The sequence below is a fragment of the Tympanuchus pallidicinctus genome, unplaced genomic scaffold (assembly GCF_026119805.1).
Source record: "Tympanuchus pallidicinctus isolate F22 unplaced genomic scaffold, pur_lepc_1.0 scaffold9, whole genome shotgun sequence".
In the NCBI taxonomy this organism is placed as follows: Eukaryota; Metazoa; Chordata; class Aves; order Galliformes; family Phasianidae; genus Tympanuchus; species Tympanuchus pallidicinctus.
This window is the reverse complement of record NW_026294813.1, coordinates 12,197,625-12,223,734: the sequence shown is the minus strand read 5'-3', so window position 1 is coordinate 12,223,734 and position 26,110 is coordinate 12,197,625. Positions and strand designations below refer to the sequence as shown.

Sequence of the window (26,110 nt, the reverse complement as noted above, 5' to 3'; positions counted from 1 at the left end):
CATTAAAATAACTTTTCATTTAGTGTAAGTAGATTAACTTCTTAAATATAATCCCTAGTTTTCCATGAAGATACAATTAGCAATGCTGTTTTCCACTATTATGCTCCAATAAATCAAGAACTCTGAAGCTCAAAGAAGAAAAAACACAGGGAAGAAATTGAAGTACAGAAGACAGAAGGAATATCAAAAAGAGGAAGTCTAACATACGCATTCTGAGAGACTAGAAATGCCTAACTATCTCTCACATTTTCTGCTCAGCACTAGATCACTCTTTGCAGAGCATCCCCCTTAGCCCCCAAATATGACAAACTGACATTTAATGCAAAGAAATTTCTAACTACCTTTGTTATATCCATCAGTTCGGCATCAAGCTGGGAGATTGCATCCTGCACTGAAGAATGATGGGAATACTGCCGATGTAATGTTTCTTGTATTTGAAGCTGGATCCTCGCAACCTTGCATAGAAACAAGTTCAAAATTGGATTAAAATAATCAAATCTGAAGAAAACACTCAGTATTAACTTTACCTTATTTAAATATAGATGTGTTACTGTCTTACCCCAGATTATAAACTGTTTAATTTAATCACACTGGGAGCAAAGTACGGAAAACAGTTTTGGCTGATTTGGTAAAAAAATAAATGTCATGTGCTAGTGAGATCAAATGCAATAATACAAAGAAAGTGTAGCTAAAATAAATTGTCTTACATCCATTTTCTCTTCTAGTTCATGTAAGAATTCCCCATCTGCAGCTATAGAAGATATGGCAGTGGAACTTTTGGCACTCAAGATAGCACGTGCAATGTATTCAAGACGCTGCTGAAGAGAAATTTCTGTGCTGCAAAGCAAATATTATAATGCAAAATGAGTTCCTAATAAAATTATCAGAGTTAATTATACTCTAACTAGACCCTGCAAGTTAGCTAGCACTCATTCTTGATCTTACTGAGTCATGCAAAAAATTTTACTGGAACCATTTAACACTTTCTTCATGCTGGCAGTTACTGCGTTCTATTCCACAGCTGATCTATACTTACACTGCTGCATTATAAAATTCTGCATCAGAAATTACTTCTTCACACATCATACTTAAAACAGGAAACACACTGTATGTATGATACATAAATTAAAATTTTTTTGCAAAAAAGACGTGGGTCAAAAGCTAATTCAGATTTTTTTAAAACAGCAAATGAATAAAAAAAGGCATTGACCTTGGCTTTATTTTCTTTTTTATTTTATTTTTTCAACTACATCACTACATTAAATAAATCCCACATGAACCATACCTATGTAGGTCAGCTAATTTAGCCAAGACTCTGGCTGCGTTACTAAAATTTCTGTTCTTTTCAAAGTATCTCCACAGTAAATCCATATAACGGACTTTGTTTTGGTCAATCTTGGTCATCCTAACAAGGTAAGGTTCCAAGAAGGGGGCAGTCACCTGAAAAGGTTATAAAGACAACAGTTATCTTCTTGCTCTCTCTTTTAAAGCATCTGGATTATTACAACGAACTTGCCTATTCAGTGGCACCATCCAGCAAATTGTTCCCTGAATATAGCTCACCTGTAGCAGTTTGTCAGCCAAGTCAACCTGTATCAACCAGTTGTAAAGCGCGATACTAAAGAGCTCATCTGTGGAACGCTGAGCTAGCTTTAGCATTTGTTCAAACTAAGGAAAAAATAAAGACAAAGCCTATTATTCCTGGAGACATTATGTTACATCAAATACTGAATATCTAAATGACAACATTTAGTTTCATGTTACTTACATATCATTATTTTTCTTAACACTCTAAAATAAGCCAATACATGATAAATCTTGACTTTCACCTATTTTACAAAAATATTCCAAATGTTTTTTTTCTTAATAGATAATAAACGGTTAAACATTTAAAATCATGCTACTTTTTTTTTTTTCTTTCCTATTTCTTACGTGGTGTCCTGCCTCTTCATTGCTTAGCAAGTACACATTTACAATCATGTTACTTTTTTTTTTTTCTCCTCGATTTCTTACATGGTGTCCTGCTTCTTCATTGCTTAGCATGTTGGGGTCAGATGACAGGACTGGAGGACCTGGCTTTTTGGGTACACTGGGAGACTGGGGAGCAGCTTTACTTTGATTCACTAATTCTTGAAGGGTGTCAGTTATACACTTGTAGCTGTTTAATCTGTAAATAAAGCAAAAGAGAATTAAAGCCACACAATTTTAACTACCTTCTAAATTTCATTATTGCATGCTTTTGTAGACATCATTACTAAAATAAAAAGTCAGATTTATCAGGTACTTCACAAAATCTAATTTGGTCTCAAGTCATCTTCCTAACAAATACTTCTGTAAGATCAGATCACAGTGTTTTCTGTATGTATCAGTTTATCCTGTTTCACACTAAGCTGTTGCCATATTAATGATAATCTAGAAAAGTGTGTTGGGCAAAACTATCTATATTGTGTATATGATTCTAAAATGCTTGCTTGTCATTACCCTGAATGCCTTCACCAAAGGGACTAATTTCTAGTCAATTGAAATCAAGGCCTCTACAAAAATGCTAAGAAGGTATCCTGAAAACTTGCCTCTCTTGAAAAGCTTGGAGTCCAGCAGCATCCTCCTCTGGTTCTCCATTTTTATAGAAGTGAAGGCCAAGACCTTGGGGATCTTTCTTCTCAGCAGCAGTAAGAGACAGCTCTACTACTCCCTCATAGAAACGCACTATAAATTAAAATAAAATTAAACAAAAAACACCCCAGAAATTACTGTGTTAAATCTATGACAAATAAATACTACCCCTTTTCATCGTAAAATATCTCTGAACATGAATGATTAGAGATATTCACTCTGATCTGTATCTTAGAAACGTTTATGCCCATATCTAATCTGTGGGATTACATGCAAGCCCAAAGTTATTTATTTATAGAGCAGAACCTGAAATCTTGACTGTTAAAAGAGTGATATCTGCATTTAAATACTGCACTAACTTCTGCTAGACAAAACAGGATTCAGAGCCATCTTTCAAACAGTATGTTTGGTTTTAAACTTCATCTGCAAAAATACCATACTTTACCCTCTGCTTACTTGCAGTCAAAAAATTTTGCTAAAAACATTATTACACATGTATGGATCAAAAGCAAGTTGCACTGTGAAGTAAGTGGTGACAAATGCTTTCTTTATGCTGGCAGTTACTGCATTCTACTCAGATTCTCTATACTACTATCACATTGTAAAATTCTGCATCAGAAATTACTACTTCACACACCATACTTAAAACAGGAAATACACTGTACATAGAGGAACAGTTGTACAATAAAGGAACAGAAGCTTTCCTTTTCCATTTGCAGGTAAAACCTAGAATAGCTTTAAAAATAACAGGTTAAGAGATACTAATTATGAAAGTTACCAGGAAGTAATCTGAAAACATCATTGTAGGATTATTTAGAAGTTAAAAAAAAACAACAAACAAAAAGAAGATGGTGTAAAATGATACAGCAGAAACTGGTTAGCAGAAAAAGATCAGTGATTGCCTCTCACCTTGCCTATATTGCGCACAAACATTAGCAAGGTCTACTTGATTGCTGATCTTTTGGTATTCTTTCAGTGACTCTCTTAGCATTTTCTCTTTTTCCAGTTTGTTTTGAGCCTGCCGAGACCGCTGAAGCAATTCATTTGCCTACATACCAATGAGGGAAAATGGAGACTATTCACGTAACTGAGTTAGTGAGCTACTATGACAAGACTCAAAGCTGAAACAATAAAAAATACACAAAACTCTCAAAAACACTTCCTCTTGTCAGTACATAGTAGCAGGTTTCCAGCATAAGGACTGTGCAACTGCATTAGAGACAAGGAGTTTCTAGTCTGGATACTTGTGAAGACAAGATTTAATCATTTCCCCTCTGTTCTCATCTCAACAGATAATTTTGCTGAATTTAGTTGGAAGAGCTTCAAATAGGAGTTCTTCAAGATAATAATCCTTTTACAAATTGCACAGAACCAGGTAAAAGACTATGCGAGGAAAGGCTAGAGTAAGATATATATTACAAGCATCACAAAGACGTATGCATCACATTGGAGCTAGAGACCCTATGAAGACTACAAACAACTGCAAGAACTTCAAACCAGAATTCACATAAATTTCAGCACTGATCAACAAGACACTAGTTCTTACGCTGTTGAAATCACTTGAGTGCAAGGTATTCACAAGATGCCCGAGTTATCTGATCTGAATCACAGGACCGTGGAACGGTTAGGCCTGGAAGGGATCTTAGAGATCATCTACTTCCAGCCCCTCTGCCATGAGAGGGTAAGAATTTCTCCATAATGTCTAATCTAAATCTATCCTTTTTTAGCTTAAGATCATTATACCTAGTCCTATTGCTATAATAAAGTTTCTAGACATCTTTCTTGAAGGCCCTCTTTAAGTACTGGAAGGCTGCTCTAAAATCTCCCCAAAGCCTTCTCTCCTCCAGGCTAAACAATCCCAACTCTTAAGACTATTTCATAGGAGAAACCCCCTGGTAACCTTCATGGCTCACCTCTGGACTCACCAAAAGGTTCCTATCCCTATATTATGGGCCCCAGAGCAGAACACGCTACTCCTAGGAGTAGTGTGTTCTGAGGACTCATGAGATGCAGGAACACTTCCATCGATTTGCTAGCCATACCTTTTTTAATGTGTCCCAGGATGCAATTGGCTTTCCAGGCTGCAACTGTGTGTTACCAGCTCCTGTCAAGGCATCCATCCACCAGTATCCTCCCAAAATCTTCTCCACAGGTCTATTTTCTATCCGCTCATTGCCCAGCCCATATCTGTACTTGGGATTTCCTTAACCCAGGTGCAGGACCTTGCACATGGCCTTGCTGAGGTTCACACAGGCTCGTGTCTGGATGGAATCCCTTACCTCCAGTGTATCAACCACCCCACTCAGCTAAGAGTCACTGGTAAACTTGCACTCTAATAATGTATTTTGGCGCTGCAAAATCTCTAAGTGGGCTTACCTTGGAACAGACAGCATCATCAGTACTATAGAGAAGGGGACAGATGTCTTGCAAATGGGTGCTTATGCCATCAACAGCGGCATTATCTCTGATGTAACAGTTTATAAGAGAAGCAATGAGTGCTCCAGTCAACTCTTTGTCTCTAATTACCAAGTCTTTGAAAGCAGTCATCTTTAGATGTTCTTGAAGTTCCTGTAGACAGACAGCATTTCATTATTTGACCAATATATTCATGTTGTTTGGAATGCAAAAATGTTACAGCAAAGTAAGCAATTTCCACTTAAGTAAACATAGTGAGTGAAGCACATTACATTATTTTAAACAAAGCATATATAGCAAGGTGGAAAACACTAGAGAAAGCTCTATCAACGAAGACACTAGATTATTGGATGAGAAAGGACAATGAGAACTTTGTATGACTTCCTCTAGTCTACACAATGTGCCATATCTATTTCAGTTCTTTGTAAGAAAGTTATTAACTGTTCTCCTACTTCACAGGGCACTATAAGAACACTATAAACAAGAATATCAGTTTTTAATAACAGAAATATCTGAGTATATTCACAAATGAATGTGATGATGCAGCATGAGATGGAATTTTTTGAAACAGTATAAAATCTAGACTACGACTTTTCATACTAAGTTACAGTTTATTCATTTGGTAAAAATTATTAGGAAAATGTGCTTAAGTAGAGCTAGATAGCTGCCACTACTGTCTACTGATGATCACTTAGAACACTAAAATACTATTACAAAAACTCTAAAACTACTGCAGACAGTGGAAAAGATTTTATTTGTCAAGCAACTAGTTCCTCGTCCAAGATAAGAGAAAAGCTGCCTGTGCTAGAAATTGTGCTACCTCCCAAAGACAGCAGTAAGAACAGCTTCAACATTTGTGCATTCATAAAGTTCAAAAATTGTTCTTTTTAGTGATAAAGAATACAACTTGAAGTAACCAATTCTTCTATGACTTGCTAGGACAGAATGCCTAATATTAAAATAATTAATTTCATTAAGAACTAGATGCAAATTCAACAATAGCATACCACAAGAACCAATATTCTGTAAATTGCCTTTCTTGCAAACGGTGTATGGAAACTGCTCAGTCATGGCCTGAACCACTGATTGAGCTCTTGGGGAAAGGAGCTGATCAACACTGGGGGCACAGGTGAAGGCAATTCAGCTCTGTGACAGAAGGGGTGAAGACTGGCTACGCCTCTCTAGAGCTCATTTAAGTGCTGACTGACACAGGGGAAGGATCTCTTTCTAGAGACCCCTCCTTGGTGAAGCTTTCCTCTGTGAACCTAGAATCTTCTGATATGGGTGAGTAATCTGCACCCTCAGCAAGTTTGCAGATGACACCAAGCTGGGAGGTGGTGTCGATCTGCCTGAGGGTAGGGAGGCCCTTCAGAGGGATCTAGACAGGCTGGACCACTGGGCTGAGGTGAATGGGATGAGGTTTAACAAGGCCAAGTGCCGGGTCCTGCACTTTGGCCACAACAACCCCATGCAGCGTTATAGGCTTGGGGATGAGTGGCTGGATGAGTGTGAAGAGGAAAGGGACCTGGGGGTGTTGGTTGATGCTCGGCTGAACATGAGCCGACAGTGTGCCCAGGTGGCCAAGAGGCCCAAGGGCATCCTGGCCTGCATTAGAAATAGTGTGGCCAGCAGGAGCAGGGAGGTGATCATCCCCCTCTACTCAGCACTGGTGAGGCCGCACCTTGAGTATTGTGTTCAGTTCTGGGCCCCTCACTACAGGAAAGACGTTGAGGTCCTGGAGTGTGTCCAGAGAAGGGCAATGAAACTGGTGAGGGGTCTGGAGCACAAATCTTATGAGGAGCAGCTCAGGGAACTGGGCTTGTTCAGTCTGGAGGAGGCTCAGGGGAGACCCTAGGGAGACCTTACTGCACTCTACAACCTCCTTTAGGGAGGTTGTAGTGAAGCAGGACTTGGCCTCTTCTCCCAGGCAACAAACAGGACCTGAGAAAATGGCCACAAGTTGTACCAGAGGAAGTTTAGGTTGGACATGAGGAAAAATTTTTTCTGTCAGAGAGTGGTCAGGCACTGGAATGGCTGCCCAGGGAGGTGGTGGAGTCACCAACCCTGGCAGTGTTCAAGAGGTGCCTGGATGAGGAACTACAAGATATGGTTTAGTTTGTGGTAGCAATGGTAATGGGAGGATGGTTGGACTAGATGATCTTATAGATCATTTCCAACCTTGTGATTCTATGATCTTTTTCTCTTCTGTTATAGCACCTTTCTATCTTGTCAGTCCTTCCATCATCACACCTTTGTTGTAACGCCTTTTCCATTGTACTAATTTGTCCAACTTCTATACAAGGAGAGACTGAAAAAAACTGGGTTTGTTCAGCCAGGACAGAAGCGTTAGGTTGGGTAGTGGGTGATCTTACTAATATTTACAAACAATTGGTGGGAGGGTGTCAAGGACACAGAACTAGACTTTTGTCAGTGGTGCTCAGCAAGATGCAATGCCAAATGTCAAAACACTAGAAATTAAAACTATTTTTTCCTTTTTTTTTTTTCCAAGGATGGTTTAACACTGGAACAGGTTGCCCAGAGAAGTTGCAGGATTTCCATCCTTGTAGATATCCAAAATCTGACTAGACATGATCCTGGACAACCTGGTCTAAAGTAGACCCTGCTCAGAGCAGGAGAAGGCAGGTATTTCCAGTGGTTTCTTCCTCCTTCAGCTGTTCTGTGATAGATTCTAGACCTCTGCTTAGGTAAAAGTGCAGTATGAAGCCTCTACAACACTACTGCTCTACACTAATCTCCACTAGTCTCTCCAAAATCTACTAACAGTAATGCAAAGAGTTAATTCCTCTAGGTTAGAGAACATTAGCCTATTTCTTTCACTGCACATCTTCCACAATGTGTTCAAAGAGAAAACTTTTTAAAACTATAAATTTAGAGCAATATTATAATTTATGAAACAGAGTAATTGTTAACTCTCAACAAAAGTAAAACTGAATCTACTGCTATCGATGCTTCCAATTTGCTAAAATTGGGTGATGAGATCAGAACTGAATGGTTGTCTCCTAAAAATAAACAGTAGCAAACTGAATAAAGATCTATATTCAATTTAAAATTCGTAATCTGCCTCTTAACAAGTTAAAGCAATGCACTTTTGGAAATACCTAAGCAGCAGCAAGAAATTCAATTTAAATTTAATTTAAATATTAATTTCTTATTAAATATGAACAAATTAAAATCAGATGATTCTGGTCGTACCTTCTGAAGCTCACCTACAACAACACTGAATTGGTGCTCACAAAGCAACTTCCACAAAGCCAATGCCTGGCAGGTTTTGCGAACCAGCTGCTGGATGCCTTGAAGTGAAGTCTTCTCGGTTAACTGTGCCTCAGCTGAAAAAGCAAAGAGACTGTCAGTAAGTAACTGTGCTGTTCATACTTTGAGTCAGTATGTTGATTTTTTGAGGTTTTAAAATACGTCTCCTTACATTTCCAAGTTTTTCGTCTCTGTTCTTGATTATGGCTCTCCATTTCTTTGGAGGAAAGTGCCTTGAAAAAATTTCCCTCCTAAAAATACTATCTGTAAACATTTACTTCAAATTATCAATGCAGGAATGTTTTTTTCTGATAAAAGTACGGTTTCATGTGAGTGCATGAGTCCAAAATCAGTCTCAAGTTTTAACTTGGTTTTTCACAAGTGTAATTTTATATGTATTGGATATGAACACACATTGTCTTCCTGTTTGATTGCTTGTGTTCACTTTTAGAACAACTATAGTTAAATCATCAGTCAACACTGTACACTGTCTTTAAAGAAAAGGTTTCAAAGAAACTGCTACGCGAAGAACAAGAAAAGTTTGAATTTGCTGAGATGTATTATAGTTGAATATAGTGGGCAGACTTGTTACTTGACTGGACAGCTGCAACACTTCACATCTTTTCTTGTGAGCGCTTACATTTCAGACATAAAGTAGAAATAATTATATTACATCAAGCTATCCAAAATTACTTTGGAATGTGTAAAAATCAAAATAAATGATTAAGTGTCTAAAAATTCTGTTTGCTGCTTTTTTTTTTTTTAAACGTTACATTTACACTGTTTGGAGTGAGCAGTGCAAAACAAAAGCCAGCAGAACTAAAAAACCAGAATCATACTCACATGGACCACATCCATGTTTAAGTTTGCATACATGTCTACAAGTACTGAGCAAAAACTACATTGTCATGTGACAGGACTGATTCCACTAAAGAAAGTTTTGAGGAGGTTTCAGTGATTAGAACTTTGGGAACCTGCACCACAGTGCTTATTTTATCAGCACTCTCACAGATGAATTGGTTAAAAAGTGAAAATATAATTGGCATGCCAGAACTAAGTACTGAAATGAAGAGATGATACATGGAGAACATTAGAATAAAAAAAAAGACAAGGGAGTGTAAAAAGAAACATCTAGTTTTCTATTTGAATGTATGATGATTTGAATGTACAAAATAGGAGAAGGAGGATGTGTCTTTACAGAATTGTGACTTCACCGTATAAAAGAAGTGCTTTTGTGTTCAGCCACTTATACTTTAGCTTATTAAACTGAGATATACAGTTTCTCTTTTGCAGTGGCTCAGAACCACTAGATATTTCTGCGCAGAAATCTGGATTCTCTTAATACAGAGATGACTTTTATCAACTGCTTTCACAAATTGCAATTGTAAAACTTCCAGTATTTCAGTAAAGTGAAAGGCAACACCAGAAGTGAAGAGAGCAGCTTCTTGCCATTGTTAGTTTAGACTGTCTTTTCATTTTGGAGCACTGGTTCTGATGGAACAATATGATATTGTATAAAAGAAAAAGCAAGGTGTTCCAGGTAGAAGTACTTGAAGATGCAGATGCACTACTCTATAATATCTTCCATTCAAAAGTAATTGCATACCATGATACTTTCGCTGGAGTTCTTGTTGCACTTGCTGAGAACTTCCACCATCAGGCCTCATGAAACCCAGGAGCCTCTGTTGCAGATTAGCAGGTGTACTGAAACTGCAATTCCAAAATAAAAGGAAATGTTATTATTACTACAAATACAGAATATTTTAAAGATGAAATCTGACATCTTGTTGTTAGCATCCAAATGCAATGAATGGAAATGCAAGGGATAATTTTTCAAGAGCTGGACACTGAACATCACTAGTGAATTTAACGCAGTGAACAATACCTTGGGTTTCCAAAGGCTCCAACTGTAGCAAACTGAGAATTTCTATCTAGAAATTCTTGTAAACCTTTGAGTTCTTGTAGCACACATTCCAGCACATGGGATGGAACACTGCTTTCTATCTGCAAAAGAAAGCAAATTTCTTTACAGAAGGGTTTAGACTTTCCAAACCTTTTTTCAGAAGTCTACATTTTCAAACTAAAGCCACTAGAAAGACAGATGAAAGACTGTCCAACAAATAAATAGCACACTAATAACATTATCACTACAATGCCATTGTCTATAACAGACTCAAAGGGAAGGGCTGACATATGAAGAAAGAATAGTCTCCGAAGAAATTCAAATAAAGTGGTGTCTAATATTGTATCTGATAATCAAATCAGCCATGTTTTATTATTTTCAAATCTGAACTGGAATGATTGAGCAGCACTAACACACAGACTGTAATTGCTGTGGTCTTCCTGAGACTCTCCGTTGCCTCAAAACTGGAGAAGTTTATGAAGCAATTAATTGTGTATTGCTGAAATTACTCAGTGTAAGACTGTATTAACATCCGGAGTCAGAAAACAGCTTGATGCTTAGATTATGAAGGAAAAGTGAAATGTAAAGATGTTAATGATGAAGGTGTTGGAAGACTGTTCTATGTTCTTATGTAACTGCAGTGTTTATCCTAACCAGCCAAAGCATTTTATTCTTAGGCTTTGACTGCATAGGATATGCAGAAATGAAAGAAATAAATTCACTAAATAGAAAAGGAACTGGCCACTGTCAATTGGTAAGAGGCAACACTCAAAATAGTAACTTACAAAGATTTTAATAAAGCCTACAATTACTCCACAGTTGAACACTCAAGTACAATTTAAAAAAAAAAAGCAAAAAAAAAAGCAAAAAAAACCCAAAAAAACCCCATATCATCAAAATGACAGCTATCATTTTTAACTTATCTGTTTATAATTTGGGAACACAAATATAAAGGGCTGGAGAGATATACCACAATAATCTTTTAAAAATACAACATTATCTTTTACATACTGCAACAACTTCTCGATTGCCACTTTTGAAAATTTTCTCCACTACTATACTGCCATCCCAGATATTTCTGCAATACAAAAGAGAATTGGATTAAAAACTACAAGCACCACAAGCTTGCATACTTGCTAAATATGTCTTTTAAAAAAAACCATTACCTTTTACTTCAAAGTCTAACTTAAAAATCTAGATGAAAAGTTAGCGTTCAAAAGAAATGTTAGAATTGCATATTTATGCACAGCACAGGTATAGACAATCAACAAAAGTTTTAAATATTTAATCAGATAAGGTTTGATGCTCTCAAATAATTTATATATAGGCTAATACTATTCTCTGGAAATATATAGGCAGACAACCATAGAGAGAGATATGAACCAACATATGAAGAATTCTACTCTTGCTGGGGGTGTTCACTAACACACAACCCATTATTAAAGTAATACAACCTTCTTCAAAAAGTTCATAAGGTTGAAAAGTAAAACAGAAATTTCCAGAGCTATGCATATTGCACTCAATATCCAAAAAACTTTCCCATCCTATCCATTCACTGAATGTAGAACTATCAGTACAACTGTAAAGAGAGTCTATTGCATCAACAGGTGCTTAAAATATGGAAGAGAAATGTACTTTAATAATCTCATTCTTACATCCTATTAAGAATGAATTGATTTAATCACTTACAAGCATTAGGGGATGGGAAAATTAAGTGAATTGAGTGATTATTTCACATAAACACCTTACCCTATAATCCGAGCAAAGTATATGCAGATGCCATTGTGTCTTCCAGAAAACACAATCTCTGGACCCATCATACCACTGCTAATGGATGTACCAGGGTGAGATACAGAATTCCCAGGAGGGAATATGGGAGTTGACACACTAGTAGACTGTAAACCTAGGATAAAGGTATGCAAAGGTTACTGATTATTCTGTGTACAATAACAGAAGTGAAGTTGAAAAAAATTCTCATTTCCTTCAGCAAAGGAAAAGTAATGGTTACCTGCCCCAGGTGTTGTCAATAAGCTAGGACTAGGATATGGACTATCAACAGTAAATGGGGAAACTAAAAAGGAAAAACAAAAGAGAAATCTAAGTTTTTTTGAAAAACAAACAAACAAACAAACAAACAACAAAACACAACCCAAAAAAACACTATGTTAAGTTGTCAAAACATAATAGTAAACACAGACTTTCAGGATCCTTCTTGCAAATCCATTCCAACAGCTTTTATTTAACTACATACAGAACAGCACTAATTTATGCTGAAACCAGCACTCCTTATATGAGCCAAATAGATACGAGTCTTTCAATAGCTGTTTATAAGCATTTTTGTTTTCAGCATTCACAAAGCATTTGCTGCACACAGTCTGTTTCCCGAATATTAATACTGTTCACAGGCTTTTTCTTGTTTTTCATCTTCTGACTGCCCCTATTCCTGATACAGGCACCCACTCTGAAAGCACTCACTTTGTGTCACTTAGACCTTTCCAATGAACATCAATTTTACTTTTGAAGCACACATCTGGGAAGACACTGTTTTTATTACTCTTAATTCTTACATATGGTAGTTGAACACACCGGCAGCAGTATTACTTGAGATGTTCAGTTTAAGATTGCTTTTCCCTAAGTGAGTCTGGTCTCAGATTCAACTAAGCATACTCAAGTCTTCTGCAAATTAGTACCTAAGTGTCATAGAATACGATGAACAAATGTCATCAGCTATAAGTATATCCATGCTTCATCAGCATGTGATGATAAAACAAGGAAAGGATATGAAATGTGGCACCTAGAAAAGCTGGCATGGAAGAATCAGTCCTTCTTGTCTTGTTCACTACAATTCTCTCAGCTTTGCAACACACTACAGCACAAAGTTCTTCACTAACAAATCCCGTTTCATATTGAAAACACATTCTCCTTTGCACCAAACAAGGCACAGCTGGCAGAACAGATGCATGCAACTGAATGACTGGACTTTCAACAGTAAGAACACAAGGGGTCTCAAAGAACTGAGAATTATTCTAAGGCAGTTTCACATACACAGTTTCAAGATGTTTCAAAAACATTCTATCAGCACTGCTTTGACCAGCTCCATGAGTCATTGGCAGAATATTTATTTCACATGACAATTCTCTACCCTTGGAACAAACAGAGTAAGCAGCAGCAGAAGAACCGTATCATATGCCCCATGAACCAATCACCTAAGTAAAATAAAAATGCACTTTGACAATATGTTTCCTGACTGCAAAAAATTAAAAACTTTTTTTTTTTTTTTAAACCAACAGAACAGTGAATATTCAGACTTAGGAAGAATATAGTTTTATTTCTTGAAAGAGTAAACTTCAGCAAACAAAGAACTTTCCAGCATTTCTCCGACACCTTCCTTCCCTCTCCATCTGCTCCTAGCACCTGTTCTTTCCACACTTGCTGTCCTTTTAAACTCCTGCTCCTGCTTACACTGCTACTATTCCACACCATCAGGCTTAGGAAGCGACGTCACTGATGCATGATATATAGCCAGTATTCTTACCAATAAGAATTCTGAAACTGGAGAAACTGTTTCATAATGTAAGAAGATACTCTGCTATGAAATAAACAACTGATCTTCAACACAGGAACATGTAAGAGCACAAAACATAACATATTTAAAGGAAAAAATAAGACCTACCTAAGATCACAGAATGCTTGCTACTCACCAGAAGGAATGGGAGAACACAAAATAGGTCCAACATTGCTTGGAGGAGGAATTGCTGATGGAAATCTCATTTGTGCCTCTCCACCATACCTAAAATTTATGTGCACAAAAGAAGTTTTCTCTCTCTTTTATACATAGCATGTTTAATTTTCATATATTGGAGAACTAGCTACAAGTTAGTGGTTCTTTTAAAACAAACTACAAAATATCAGTATAATTCTAAACAGTTATACTCATTTTGACACATGAAAATAAAATTAACTGAACGCACATTATATGAAAAGCATTAGTGTACATAACTTCATAGTTAACGGACAATTAAGTTATTTCTGCTTTGCTATCTTTTTAAGGTTTTGCTTGTATGTAGAAATAAAAAGGAAACAGCTGAGGTGACTCAAACTCATTCTTCTACAGTCCACAAGTCATTTCTATTCATCTCACTTCAATTAAGTATTACTTGAGTATTGTATGGCCTCAAAACAGCTGGATCATCCCTCTGCTAACTAATGATACCTCCTTAAATTAAAGTGAATCTTCATTTAACAGCGCTAGCCTTCCTTCAGCACTAGAAACTTTGCAATTGAAGTATCTACCTGACAACACAAAGCCAGAAGTAACTACAACAGCACAGTCCTAATTCTTGGATCCTTCATACATTTCTCAGGATACAATGTACTTGTAGATGTAATCTTCAGTGTACTTGCAATATACTTGTAATCTTCAATAAACTTGCAATATCTTGCAAGCAACCTGATCAGATGTTTTTCCTGATTTTGTACTCACAAAAGAAAACACAGCTACACAAGAATGAAGGCAAACATATTATCAAAACACACAAAGGATGAAAATACTTAAATGCTAGTGGGAGAATATTCAGCACAAAACCATTAACTCTAAGTTAATCCTCAAGGAGACAAAGCAGTTCAAAAGGTTATTCAAAAGAACAGCCTAGAAATATGTACTTTTAGGTGCACTGCACAGTAAGCGCCAAGATATGTAAGAGATGTTGTATGACAATACTTCACCATACTTTTCTCTATTACAAAATTACAAACTGCTTGATTTTCTATCAATCCTGTAGTCAACAAGTACGTTACCTTTCAGGTTATCTACTAAAATGAACATTAGTGTTTGTGTTGTATTTAGTCTTAAACAATTTATTTTCTATTACCAATCCAAATAATGGCTTGGTGGTCCAAAATTTGTCTGCTCTTTTTCCAATCGAATTGCTCTGATTAAAGACTAATTATCTCTCTCTATACAGTCTGCTTCAACGAACTGAAAAACCATCAAATATAGATAAGTGAATTTAAAGCAGATCAAAATACTTTTAGAATAATTTTCTCTACACATGGACCACATCCCATGAAAACATTCAGGAGGGCAAATAACAAGAAGTCTTGCTTGACTAGTGAGATCTAATTAGTGCCAACATATATTTCACCAACCTTAACAGTCTGCACTCATTTAAAAACAGTGCTTACTCAGCAGGTTAAAGAGACTGTACATTTAGTGGCCACAGTGGTCTTGAGCATAATACTTGGAACATTCAAACCAACTGAAACTTACCTGAAGAATGCTCGAGTAGCCCAGGCAGATACTTCTCTATCACATGCAGCATTAGAACAGGCCAAAATTAGGCAAGTGGCACAAGCCTGATCCTCCTACGGTACATTATGCATTTAGAGTGGGAGCTTACATCAAGTTGATAAGAAATGTGAAGTTTTGATGATCAATAAATAAGCAGTAAATACTTCCTGCATCATTTTATCTAGAAGTCAAAGAAATCAGCTCTTTCCAGTAACAGAAATTATCAGTCAGTGAGGCATCTCACTTTAGCAAATTAAGCTTCTGTAATGTTGTACGTATGCCTTCTGCAGCTCAGTACATTTACTGGTAGGAAATAATCCATCTATCACCTAATTCTGACAAAGATTTGTGAAATTTCTACAGCCATGTAAATTAAGATTGATAATTAATAAAAGCTATCTATACAAGCAATAATGGCTGGTATATCTGAAAGGTATTTTAACATATCACTTAGAACATCCTATATCAAAGCACAAATAGACATACACTACAGATACTAATCAGGAACAGTCAACTCAGAACTGTAACCTTCCATTTAGGAAGCTATCCCTCCCTTCCCATGTTTGTTATTTATTCAGAACAAGAAGTAGATAAATGCTATGGCTATACTGGCCTTCAAAATGTAAAATTTCCGTATAGTGGTAAGGATTCAAGTGTTTTCTTTCTTGCTTTTTTTTTTTTTTTTTAAAGAAAATTCTCTCTCCTCCCGTCTTAATTAACTCCTTTCCTAAACTAAGAAGTGCATTCAACAGTTCAACAAACAAGAAACACAAGAATATTAGGGAAAACAGTCTACACCTCTGTCTTTACATATCAGAAAATGGAAAAATATTTCTTACTATACAACCTTGTTTTATGAAGACAACACAGAAAGAAAATATAATACTTGAGTCAATAAATTTAACGTTTACTAGAAGTTGGTATTAATGTTTACTAGAAGTTGGTAGTAATATCAACAACAGAACACATATTATCTTCTGAGATTACATAGTATTATCTTCTGTTTTCCAAGTCAAAATTCTTACCTGATGCAACTTGAAAAATCTTTCAATATCTTCTCCATCCCCACCTGTATTACTAACAAGAAGATGCCGCAGCTGGTCAACAGGTCTGAGTTTATGAAACATAAAGCTCCCCTAAAAATAACCCAAAATAATACAAAGTTGGAATAAAGTTGCTACTGGTAATACCTCTCTATCTCACCACAATGCTTATCATCTCTGTTGCTCTCCAAGTTTTCCTTCACTACACTACAGGATCAACAGGTAACGTGACTAGTGCTTAAAGCCCAGTTTCCATTCACATTCTCTAGGAAGTCTAGAAAAGGCAGAAAAAATTAATTCCTGAAGCCAACAAAATGATTAATGCATTGTGCAAGAGAAGAAGACCCAATTGCTTTGAGTCAGTTTAAAACAGATACTGAGAGTTTCAGCAGTGTTCCCTTTTTCCACAATATCTTCAGAATACAATTCTAAAATCTCATACAAACTGAATCAACACAGGTTGGGATCAGCCTTTCAGCTTTATATTAATTATTTGACCTGCTATATTAAGAAAACTCATACTCACCTGAGCTGAAAGCAGAACAAATTTCTTTGGTGGCAGCATGTGTTGTTGCACAATGATAGGGGAATCCGTTATTGGAATAATGTCTTTATTTAGTGGTGTCACGATCTTCTGAACTTTAAATTCATCAACAGCAGAAAGAGCCCAGGAATGCCCATCAACACGGGTGGTCATCTGAACAACAGAAAATTGTAATTCAAATTCTGATAGCAGATTTGGATTTTGTATTTTGTGTGGGAACTGCTGAGTCACAGCCTGAACCTCTGATTGATCACTGAGGCGAGCCATGAGTCAGCCAGAGGAGCACAGCTGAAGGCAATTCACCTGTGCTGCCGGAAGGGGTGGAGCCAGGCTGCACCTCTCATGGACCCATTTAAGAGCTGCCTACCAGTGGGGAAGGATCTCTTCTGGAGATCCACTCTGCTGGGGTTTTCTAAGTGAGCCCAGGACATGGCTAAGCCTTCTCTCTATTCTCTTTCTGTTATCTTAATCTGCTTTGCCTAACTCTCTTGTTTATTTCATAATTATAGCATCTTAATACTCATTGATTATACATATCTCCATTGAGATATTTTACCTTTTACTGCATACGTGAAAAGCTAGTCTTGACACATGAAATCTCAAAGAAAAGGAGCATGCTATTCTGTTGTCTGATAGAAGATTAACATCAAACTTGCAGCTACATAGTGCTTTTCTTGTGCTAGGGATGGCGTTCTGTATTTAAATATAAAGCAACACGCAGAGTATTACTTTAGTAAGAAAACTACATGCTAATGTGAAACAACTGCTGTTCAATAATATATTGTAGTTTTCCTTGGGAAACCTAATGTCTGTCACTTTCAAAACCCCTGGAAAAACAGAGAAATTAACCTATCAGTTCTCATAGAGAAAGGAGGTGTAACAATGAAGCTTCTCTACAGCTATTATTAAAACAGAAAATAAGATAAAACCTGACTTTTAAAGTTACAGCTTTTCCATTCACTCAAATTCTACAACTGGTACTAAGATTATACTACTTTTGAAGGCCAAAAGCAGTAGATGACTACAGGCTTGCTTCAATGCTGAAACACATGTAATGTTATCTACGAGTTGATGCACAAGCAAACTAACTCCATGCAAATCCACATATGTAACAACTAGGGACAAAAAAAGGAAAAGAAAAAAAAGAGAGAAAGAATGAAATAACGAATAGATTGCATTTGATGAAAACATGGCATATCTGCCATAGAAACCTGAAGTCTCCTACACCTATATTTCAAATATTCTTTCTTGTCAAACTTCATCCTTTTCAACAAACACTGCTTTCAATGGGAGATCACATCCTCCTGTGCTTGTGCATGATGCACTGTCTGCTACAGGCAAAAATATGACACAAATAAGATATTTTCCAATACAATGGTTTTAAATCTCAGAAGTGAAAGCAATCACTTTTCATACGTAGTTTGCAAGAATGATAAAAGTATGGCTGAACCTGGAATTTCTGCTCAGATATCACTTTCTGTTCACCAATAAAAGAATTTATGCAACTTTTCCTTAATATGCTTTGAATTTAAAGCGTATTAATTGGTAGCTTTATAAGCATTTCCAAACACTTCATATAAGCTTTTCTGTGAACTACCCATTTTTTATAGATTAAGTAGATACTATTCAAGTTAAGAGAAAGGAAAAAAAAATGTATCTACAGTCCATCGAAATTACTTGAAAGTTCACTTTACTACCTGTGTTTCCATCATTGGCTTTTGAAAAGGAAAAGAATCATGATTGATACACCACAGGATGTCATTATCCTCGTTTTCTGAAGCAGCCATCAGCAAGACCCCTATAAAAAACAGGGATATTAAGGTTGTGCTAGAAGCAATAAACATGCATTAAATTTATTAATTGTTTATGTGACAAAAATCAATCAATTTAAACAGCAGATATTAACTCTTGACTTTCTTGTCATAGGATTAGCTGGTCACCATCAACAGCATCTTATCATTTACCCTGAAAGGTTCAAACAGAAATGAGCCTCAAGTAGGTAGAAAACACTTCATGAGATGTTTGAAGAGAATTTAGGTGAAAAAAACTGAAGATTACTTCGGGGATTAAATCAATATGTGTGATTGAAAGGGTCAACAACACAGAAACATGTCCTCCCCTTCCTTCCTGATATAAAAGAGTGCAATAGTGACAGTCACAGAAAACAAAAAATTTAAAAAAAAAAAAACTTACTACTCTTCTGACATGTGTCTACTGTACCTTTGCAATAAAGAGCTCTGTGAACCTTTGATGGCTTCTCTACATTAGAAGATGCTGAAAATCCAGGAGGCAAACGGACATGTACCAAAGTTAACATGGAGGGACGAGCTGCTGGATGCTTAAATTGTGAAGTACTGAAGTACAGTCGGACACCTAAACCAAAAGAAAGGAAAGTCAACTCTAGGCAGTCTGATTTAACTCTAATCATTATTAGCAGCAACACCACTTTAGACAAAGTACATGCAAAGTTCAGACATACATGAAATTCTGTAGCTACTACCATGCTTCTTGTTAAAATACAGGTTCATCAAGGTTTTTAACTCAAGGTCCACCACTGATTTCATGAATTACTTCTGTCACACCACTTTCTGCTGGCTATCTTGGATATAAAGTGGATAATGATTTGTATGACCAGACTATACTTGCATCAAATATCAAAACAACTTGTTAACATAACTTGATATACCAGAATTAAATGTTCCGTGAAAAGGAAAACATCAATTTTGTTTAACTGTGTGGATGACATTTATCAGTTAAAAAGAGGAGTAACTAGCATTTCCTTCTTACCTGCATGTGTGATTGCAAGTAGTTGACAGTCTATAGATTCAGAATTTTCAATCACCGCTATTTGAACAATAGGCTTAAATACAGAACGATCAATTGTTCTGGAAAACAAAACCAAAAAAGCCTTTAGTCTGTCAATCCAAAGAAGCAAGGAAAAAAAACATCCTTCAAAAAAATACACTGTGAAACTATTGGTCTTACAGAAAATCTCTTTATAGTATACCTACTACACATATACCTGGCAATGCTTCCAGCAGCAGAAACAATAGCGTTTTGTGAAAGAGAAGTAACTCGTGCCATTCCTTGACCATCTTGGCCCAAATCATAAACCTGCAAGTTAACAGTACAGTGTAGTTGATCTAAAGTTGAATTTACTCTTACAGCTTCATGTATTATGCAGTAACTAGAATGCCATCTTTATCCAATTATCATGTTTCAATATATTTGTGAGAAAGATCAAAAGGCTGCTTTTCCTCAGAATAAAGTATTTTAGGTCTTGAGCAAACTCTTTGTTAGAGAAAAATGAAATGCTCTGTCACAAATACAGAGAATTTCCAAGTACTGAAGAAAACTTTAAAAAAAATTATGTACACATTTATAACATATCACATAGCTATTAGAGTAAGTAACATACTTGCAGGACTCCTTTTTCTGACCGGGTGTATAAGATATTTCGAGAGTTGTCAATGGCAATTTGAACTACGGGATCTTGACAGTAGGGAAAGAAAAGGGAGAAGTAACAAATCAACAACTGATTTGGTGAAAACAAGTTTAACAGAATAAATGCTACAGAATAACCAAAAAATAATTAAATGCAAGTTAATAAAAATAAGAGTCCTGGAGGACTCTTACAGGATTTAAGTCAAACAGTTTCACATAATGAATACAAATCTAGAATAAAATTAAGCAAAAGAACGATAACGATTTCAAATTTATATTTAACAGTTGAGGAAATCTTTACATCAGTACCTACCATCTTCTGAGAATGTAAACTGTAGCAACGAAGGAATAAGGAAAGACAATGTGCTCTTTGAATGATTGATTTTCCTACATCGCTGACTAAACCAGCCTGCCTCAGCCTGCAATTCAAAAAAGGTGTTGAAAGAAAACTCAGGACAAAGGAAAAAACAAACTAAAAGCTATCCTAAGAAGGCAGCAAAATTGCAAGTGTGAAAACAAGTAAAAATCTAAATACATGCCACTAATTTCAATATATATTTCATAATTGAAAGCACTGATTACAAAAACAAAAATTTATGTGAAAGGGGTGCAGATTATCATTATCTCAACTATTTTAAGTTGACCAAAGCTGTACTGCTATTTTTCATATAAGAACTCAGAGCTGCTGTTCAATTAAACCATGTAATGCAACAATATAAGAAAAAAGACAGTAGACTTGACATGTTTCAGAATTCTCAAGAGTCTAACCTACAACCATTAAAAATAAAAAATAAAGCTTAACCATTAAAAAATAAAAAATAAAGCTTAATCACCTGGTAAGCTACTTCATATAAGCAGCCATCCTTTCCAGCCAGAAAGATACGTCCATTATCAGTGGATGTTATTGAAGAAATGTAAGTGTTGTCAGTAGGAAGTGAATAGAGAGGGTCTGGTAGAAGCTGCATTCCACCTGACAAACTGTCATTGAGTGATCCAGTACCTTAAATAAACAAGAACTCTCTGGCTTTTAGTTTTTAAGTTCTATAAACAGTATAGATTGTATAAACATCAGACCTGTAATTAGAAACATTTCAAAAAACATGAAAAATGATAGGAAATTTCGTAATTACTAAAATAAATCTGTAATAGCTATTATTCAGGATGACCTACAGAGTAATGAATCTTGCTATTAAAATAAAACACTCACTGCATACGTTTCCAAGAAAGGAAATATCATTATCTCCTCTCAATCCCAATTCTGAATCAAATTTCTGCATATCTCTTTCACTGGAAAAAACTGTAGAAAGGGAACAAAGGATTATTATTCTCTCATTTTCTCAACTTTTTTTTTTTTAAAATTAATATAGATAACCATTAAAATGGTATCAGGTTCCTTTTTTTCCTGTGGTTTGAAACAAATGACAACTAGATTAACAAACCACACTCATTGCCTTTTTATCTTGATTCATGGCTATCTCTTCTTCCCCTTATGAAGTTTAATTAAGAAGAATATCTGTTGCAAATGCTCTTTCCACATTAAACATGTGAATAGTACTACTCTACCGTCCTACATCAGTCTGGGATCCAGAAGGTACTCCCCCTGTAAAAACGAAATTATTGTACCTTGTCTGTAACATGATTTAAAAATCACCACAAGTGTGGTCTTGTTTTCAGATTTAATCTGTTACTGATAACATGACCATGCATGCATACTTGTATAATTGTTAATATACAACCAGTTCTTTAATTTACATAAATAGAGAAATATAAAAAAAAGGAGACAACTACCTGCTTGTGTATTTGCACAGCTGAGCCCTAAGATCACAATATCCACAGGGGTTGCCAGAACAAGTAAGTGTCGTACGTGAGGCTGAAATATGCCTAAAGAAGGAAAAAAAAATCAAATTTTACTTTGCAGTCAAGCTCGTAAGACTCACAATGATTGTATCCACCATATTAATGAGATGCAGCAGATGGTTAGAAGTAACAGTCATTTCTGAGGGAAGTGGGGCTGATTAGTCTGGAGAAGAGGAGGCTGAAGGGAGACTTTATTTCTCTCTTCCAACACCTGAAAGGCGCTTACAGCGAGAGCAGGGTTGGTCTCAAGTTGCGCCAGGGGAGGCTTAGGTTGGATATGAGGAAACACTTGTTTACACAACGGGTTGTTAAGCACTGGAATAGGCTCCCCAGGGAGGTGGCTGAATCACCATCCCTGGATGAGTTGAAAAACTGTTTGGATGTGGTGCTCAGGGACATGATTTAGCGGAGGGTGGTAAGTTATGGTAGTACGGTTAGGTTGTGGTCTAGAAAATTCTAGAGCTACAAAGGAGTAATAGTCAGCTGTTCAGCTTCCACTTCATGAAATACAAGAACTCAAAAACATTTTTTTCTTAAAAACACTTTTTTCTTAATTAACTACAATTCTCTTATAAAGCTACTTCCGTGTCTATTTAAATATTATGTCACGTTATTAGGTATCAAATGAACTGCAAGCGCTAGAAATCAGAATCTCTAGGAAGTTATTGTGGCAACGTATTAACAGCACAAATGTTAGTACGACCTGAGATTTCTTCCAAGCTCATCAATGTGATTGTTAAACTAAACATCAATTTTCACCTGTAATTTATTAAATCATGTTTCTAAAAACAAAACAATTTATCTTGCATATATACCAAGTAAAACACAGGTTTTTACAGAAGTGCATACAAAATTTATATTTTATATATATATAAAAGATCAGTTACTATTTAAGTCTAATTGCTGTCATATACTTCTTACCTCCCTTTGGCTTTACAAGACCCACTGCAAGTATAGTTTCACTAAGGCCATCAAAGTAAGTCAGATCGCCACTGTTAACAAAACAGGAAAAAAACCCCACACAATTGCATAAGCCGTGTCAGATGTCACATAGTAGCAAAGTAAACAATATCAGATACCCCTATTTTAGAATTCTTAATACCTTTTAAAACATTTTGAATACATATTGTTATGTTTGGAAGACATCTTCCCCCTTTTGCTTTGGGTGAAAACAGATTCAGCAGAACAGAATGACAAATCTCTCTAAGGGAAAATTTTAAACCTGAAATCAAACTGCACTATTTTATGGTTTTGGTTTTAGTTAATTTACACAGTCCACTCTGAATTACATTAACTAGCATCTGTAATGACAATTAACATCTAGAGAAAGGAACATATATGGCATCTTTTTTGTATCAAAAAATATCTATCGAAAAGAAGTTCCAACCTCATCCCTAGCAACCTAACACCATAAAGAATTCTATTACCTGGTAAATAGTTAATTAACATGCTTTATACTCTATGACACAACGGAAACGTAAGGGGAGGAGAGATGTGAGGATAAAACAAAACACAACAAATTCTATAAAGAAATTCTTAATATTCATACACATAAAAACCACTAGAAAATAAGCAGAAAAAAAGAATCTGACAAATCTGGATATTAAAAACTGCCATTTGAAATGGTTATTAGATTATTTTCAATTTTATGCATCCCTCAAATAATTTACGCAGGAAAGCTTCCATCACACAACCTTAAAAATAATTAGGAGTATACAGCCACACTCCTATCCTAAATAACCACTGATCACTATACTTACCCAATCTACTTAGAAGAGTCAGACAATTAATACACTTTTTCAACTTTTTTACTTTCTTTGGCATAATTAAAGCTTAGCACATATAAAACAGGATTTGTAGGATATCATCTAATGCTGAAATCTAAGAAAAGGTACTTTAAGTAGTTCTTAGTAGTTTAAGTAGTTCTTTCATCTCTAGAGAATTTGTCAACATTATCACTCTCAAAACTCCTTCAACACTTGCTACTCAGAAGTTTTAGTAAAAAACTAAAAGAAATCAAGGTAACTTCAACAGAACAGCACACCTCTGCATTGCAGGTAAGCAATCTCCAACTATAACAATTGCTTATTTAAGACATAATTATCAACATTATATAATCCAGAACATGTTCTAAACATACCCATCTTCATAGTTCCACATAAAAATGTCACTGTCAATTGTTAGCCAAGCTCTGCTGATTTCTGGAAATACTCCCATCATGCAATTGCATTGCATATCTGAAGTAATACTGATCTAAGGAAGAAATGAGTTCAGACCAGCAAAGGTAATCTCCTTTGGAATATTAAAAAAAAACGAACCTGCTCTAGATAGAACAGTACACAAACTATGTACCATAAACGCCTGAAGTTCCTTATACAGGAACTAATTCCACCAGCGTCTCTACATAAATTGACCTTATTACCACTTGGAGCCTTGAAATAAGAATATAAACAATATCAAAGTTCATTAATAGGAGTCTGACAGAAGTATTAGGGAAAAAAGATTATAAAAGTGTAGAAGTTCAATACTAGCACTGTCACATACAAAATCCAACACATTATTTTTCAGCAGGATACGTCCAAATTGCTCCACTAGCTCTGGGGGAAGTGGGACTCTGCGAACTGAGCTGATTTCTGGAAGATTAGGGATAGACAGCAAGCCTGGACCTTGCAAAGGATAATCCATATCTGTCATGCCAGAAACAGTAGGGCTACCTGCAATTAAGAACAACAAAAATTAGTGCTCCTATAAATAATTGGATGTTTTCACACACAGAAAAAAATTCTCTATTTTCCGCAATTTTTTTTCTTTTCCTAATCTGTGAAAATGAATCTGAAAGTTAAACTTCCCAAGGCTCTATATTATCTTATGTAATGCAACTTTCTGATGGCACAGGCAACTACACTTCGGCTACGCACTCATACTTTTATCTGAAGGCATCCCGACACCCACTGGATGCACACTGACCAGATCACCCACAGTGCCTCCTTACTGCTCACTCATACAGGCTGATGGTTGTACAAAGTAGGAAATGTTGCTGTGACGTTTCAGAAAGGACACAGCGTTTGAGAAAAGCTACACCCTACATCTTAACTAGGAAAGGCTGTTCTGAAAGTAATGCTTCCTATTTTGTTGGCCAGAACATAAGTGGATGTTGGAGTATGGCAGCAGACACTGAACCTTCCTGCCAATATTCCATAACATTTTCTTGCCCTCTGACAGATGGCAGCAGAGGGGGAGTCCAACAAAATGGCATCTGACATGGAAGTGCACAAATATGTGTCACTGAATTTCTCCATGCCAAAAAATGGCACCCACTGGCATCTTTCACTGCTTGTTGAATGCCTGTGGCGACCAAACAGTGGGTGTGAGTACAGGAAAATGTTTCAGCAGCAGTGGTGGCTGCAGGTCACCTCTGCTGGAGCAGACTGTGGCATGCAGGTTCATTTTCACGACTGGTGAAAATGCATAGCTAATGATGACAACTATGTTGACAGTGTTTTGTAGCTAGGAATTTGCCCTATCAAATAGTGTTATTTTTCTCTATGTAACTCTTGCATTTTCCTTTAATCAAAAAGGAGGCATTTCTTTCAGAGGAACCTAACTACACGTGATATGTGGCTACTGAGAAATCAAACTCATTCAAAGTAGCCTGAGAGAGAAAGTGAGGCTGCCCGTGCTTTCAGGATGCCGCTGGATGCCTGGCACCACGAGGCGCACCGCACATTGGA

At 36.2% G+C, this 26,110-nt stretch overlaps 1 protein-coding gene across 3 annotated transcripts in view; it reads right to left on the bottom strand.

The window, feature by feature from the left end:
- Positions 1–26,110, bottom strand: part of NUP155 (nucleoporin 155) — a 32,086-nt gene that overhangs the window by 5,562 nt on the left and 414 nt on the right. Inside the window, exons 2-30 of one of the 3 annotated variants that reach the window (XM_052670319.1) lie at positions 24,956–25,093; positions 24,520–24,616; positions 23,301–23,371; positions 22,311–22,403; positions 21,356–21,522; positions 20,836–20,941; positions 20,497–20,570; positions 20,101–20,192; positions 19,866–19,963; positions 19,299–19,451; positions 18,776–18,876; positions 17,061–17,231; positions 16,517–16,627; positions 15,471–15,565; positions 13,903–13,991; positions 12,210–12,272; positions 11,951–12,104; positions 11,213–11,279; positions 10,184–10,302; positions 9,905–10,008; positions 8,242–8,375; positions 4,990–5,181; positions 3,523–3,661; positions 2,571–2,706; positions 2,014–2,167; positions 1,564–1,668; positions 1,286–1,440; positions 708–837; positions 342–455 (exon numbers count right to left, since the gene is read on the bottom strand). In XM_052670319.1, the coding sequence (XP_052526279.1) occupies positions 342–455; positions 708–837; positions 1,286–1,440; positions 1,564–1,668; positions 2,014–2,167; positions 2,571–2,706; positions 3,523–3,661; positions 4,990–5,181; positions 8,242–8,375; positions 9,905–10,008; positions 10,184–10,302; positions 11,213–11,279; positions 11,951–12,104; positions 12,210–12,272; positions 13,903–13,991; positions 15,471–15,565; positions 16,517–16,627; positions 17,061–17,231; positions 18,776–18,876; positions 19,299–19,451; positions 19,866–19,963; positions 20,101–20,192; positions 20,497–20,570; positions 20,836–20,941; positions 21,356–21,522; positions 22,311–22,403; positions 23,301–23,371; positions 24,520–24,616; positions 24,956–25,093 (3,422 nt within the window). Of the gene's footprint in view, positions 1–341; positions 456–707; positions 838–1,285; positions 1,441–1,563; positions 1,669–2,013; positions 2,168–2,570; positions 2,707–3,522; positions 3,662–4,989; positions 5,182–8,241; positions 8,376–9,904; positions 10,009–10,183; positions 10,303–11,212; positions 11,280–11,950; positions 12,105–12,209; positions 12,273–13,902; positions 13,992–15,470; positions 15,566–16,516; positions 16,628–17,060; positions 17,232–18,775; positions 18,877–19,298; positions 19,452–19,865; positions 19,964–20,100; positions 20,193–20,496; positions 20,571–20,835; positions 20,942–21,355; positions 21,523–21,729; positions 21,852–22,310; positions 22,404–23,300; positions 23,372–24,519; positions 24,617–24,955; positions 25,094–26,110 lie in introns of those variants that run through there. The other 2 variants (XM_052670320.1, XM_052670321.1) reach the window with 2 other exon arrangements.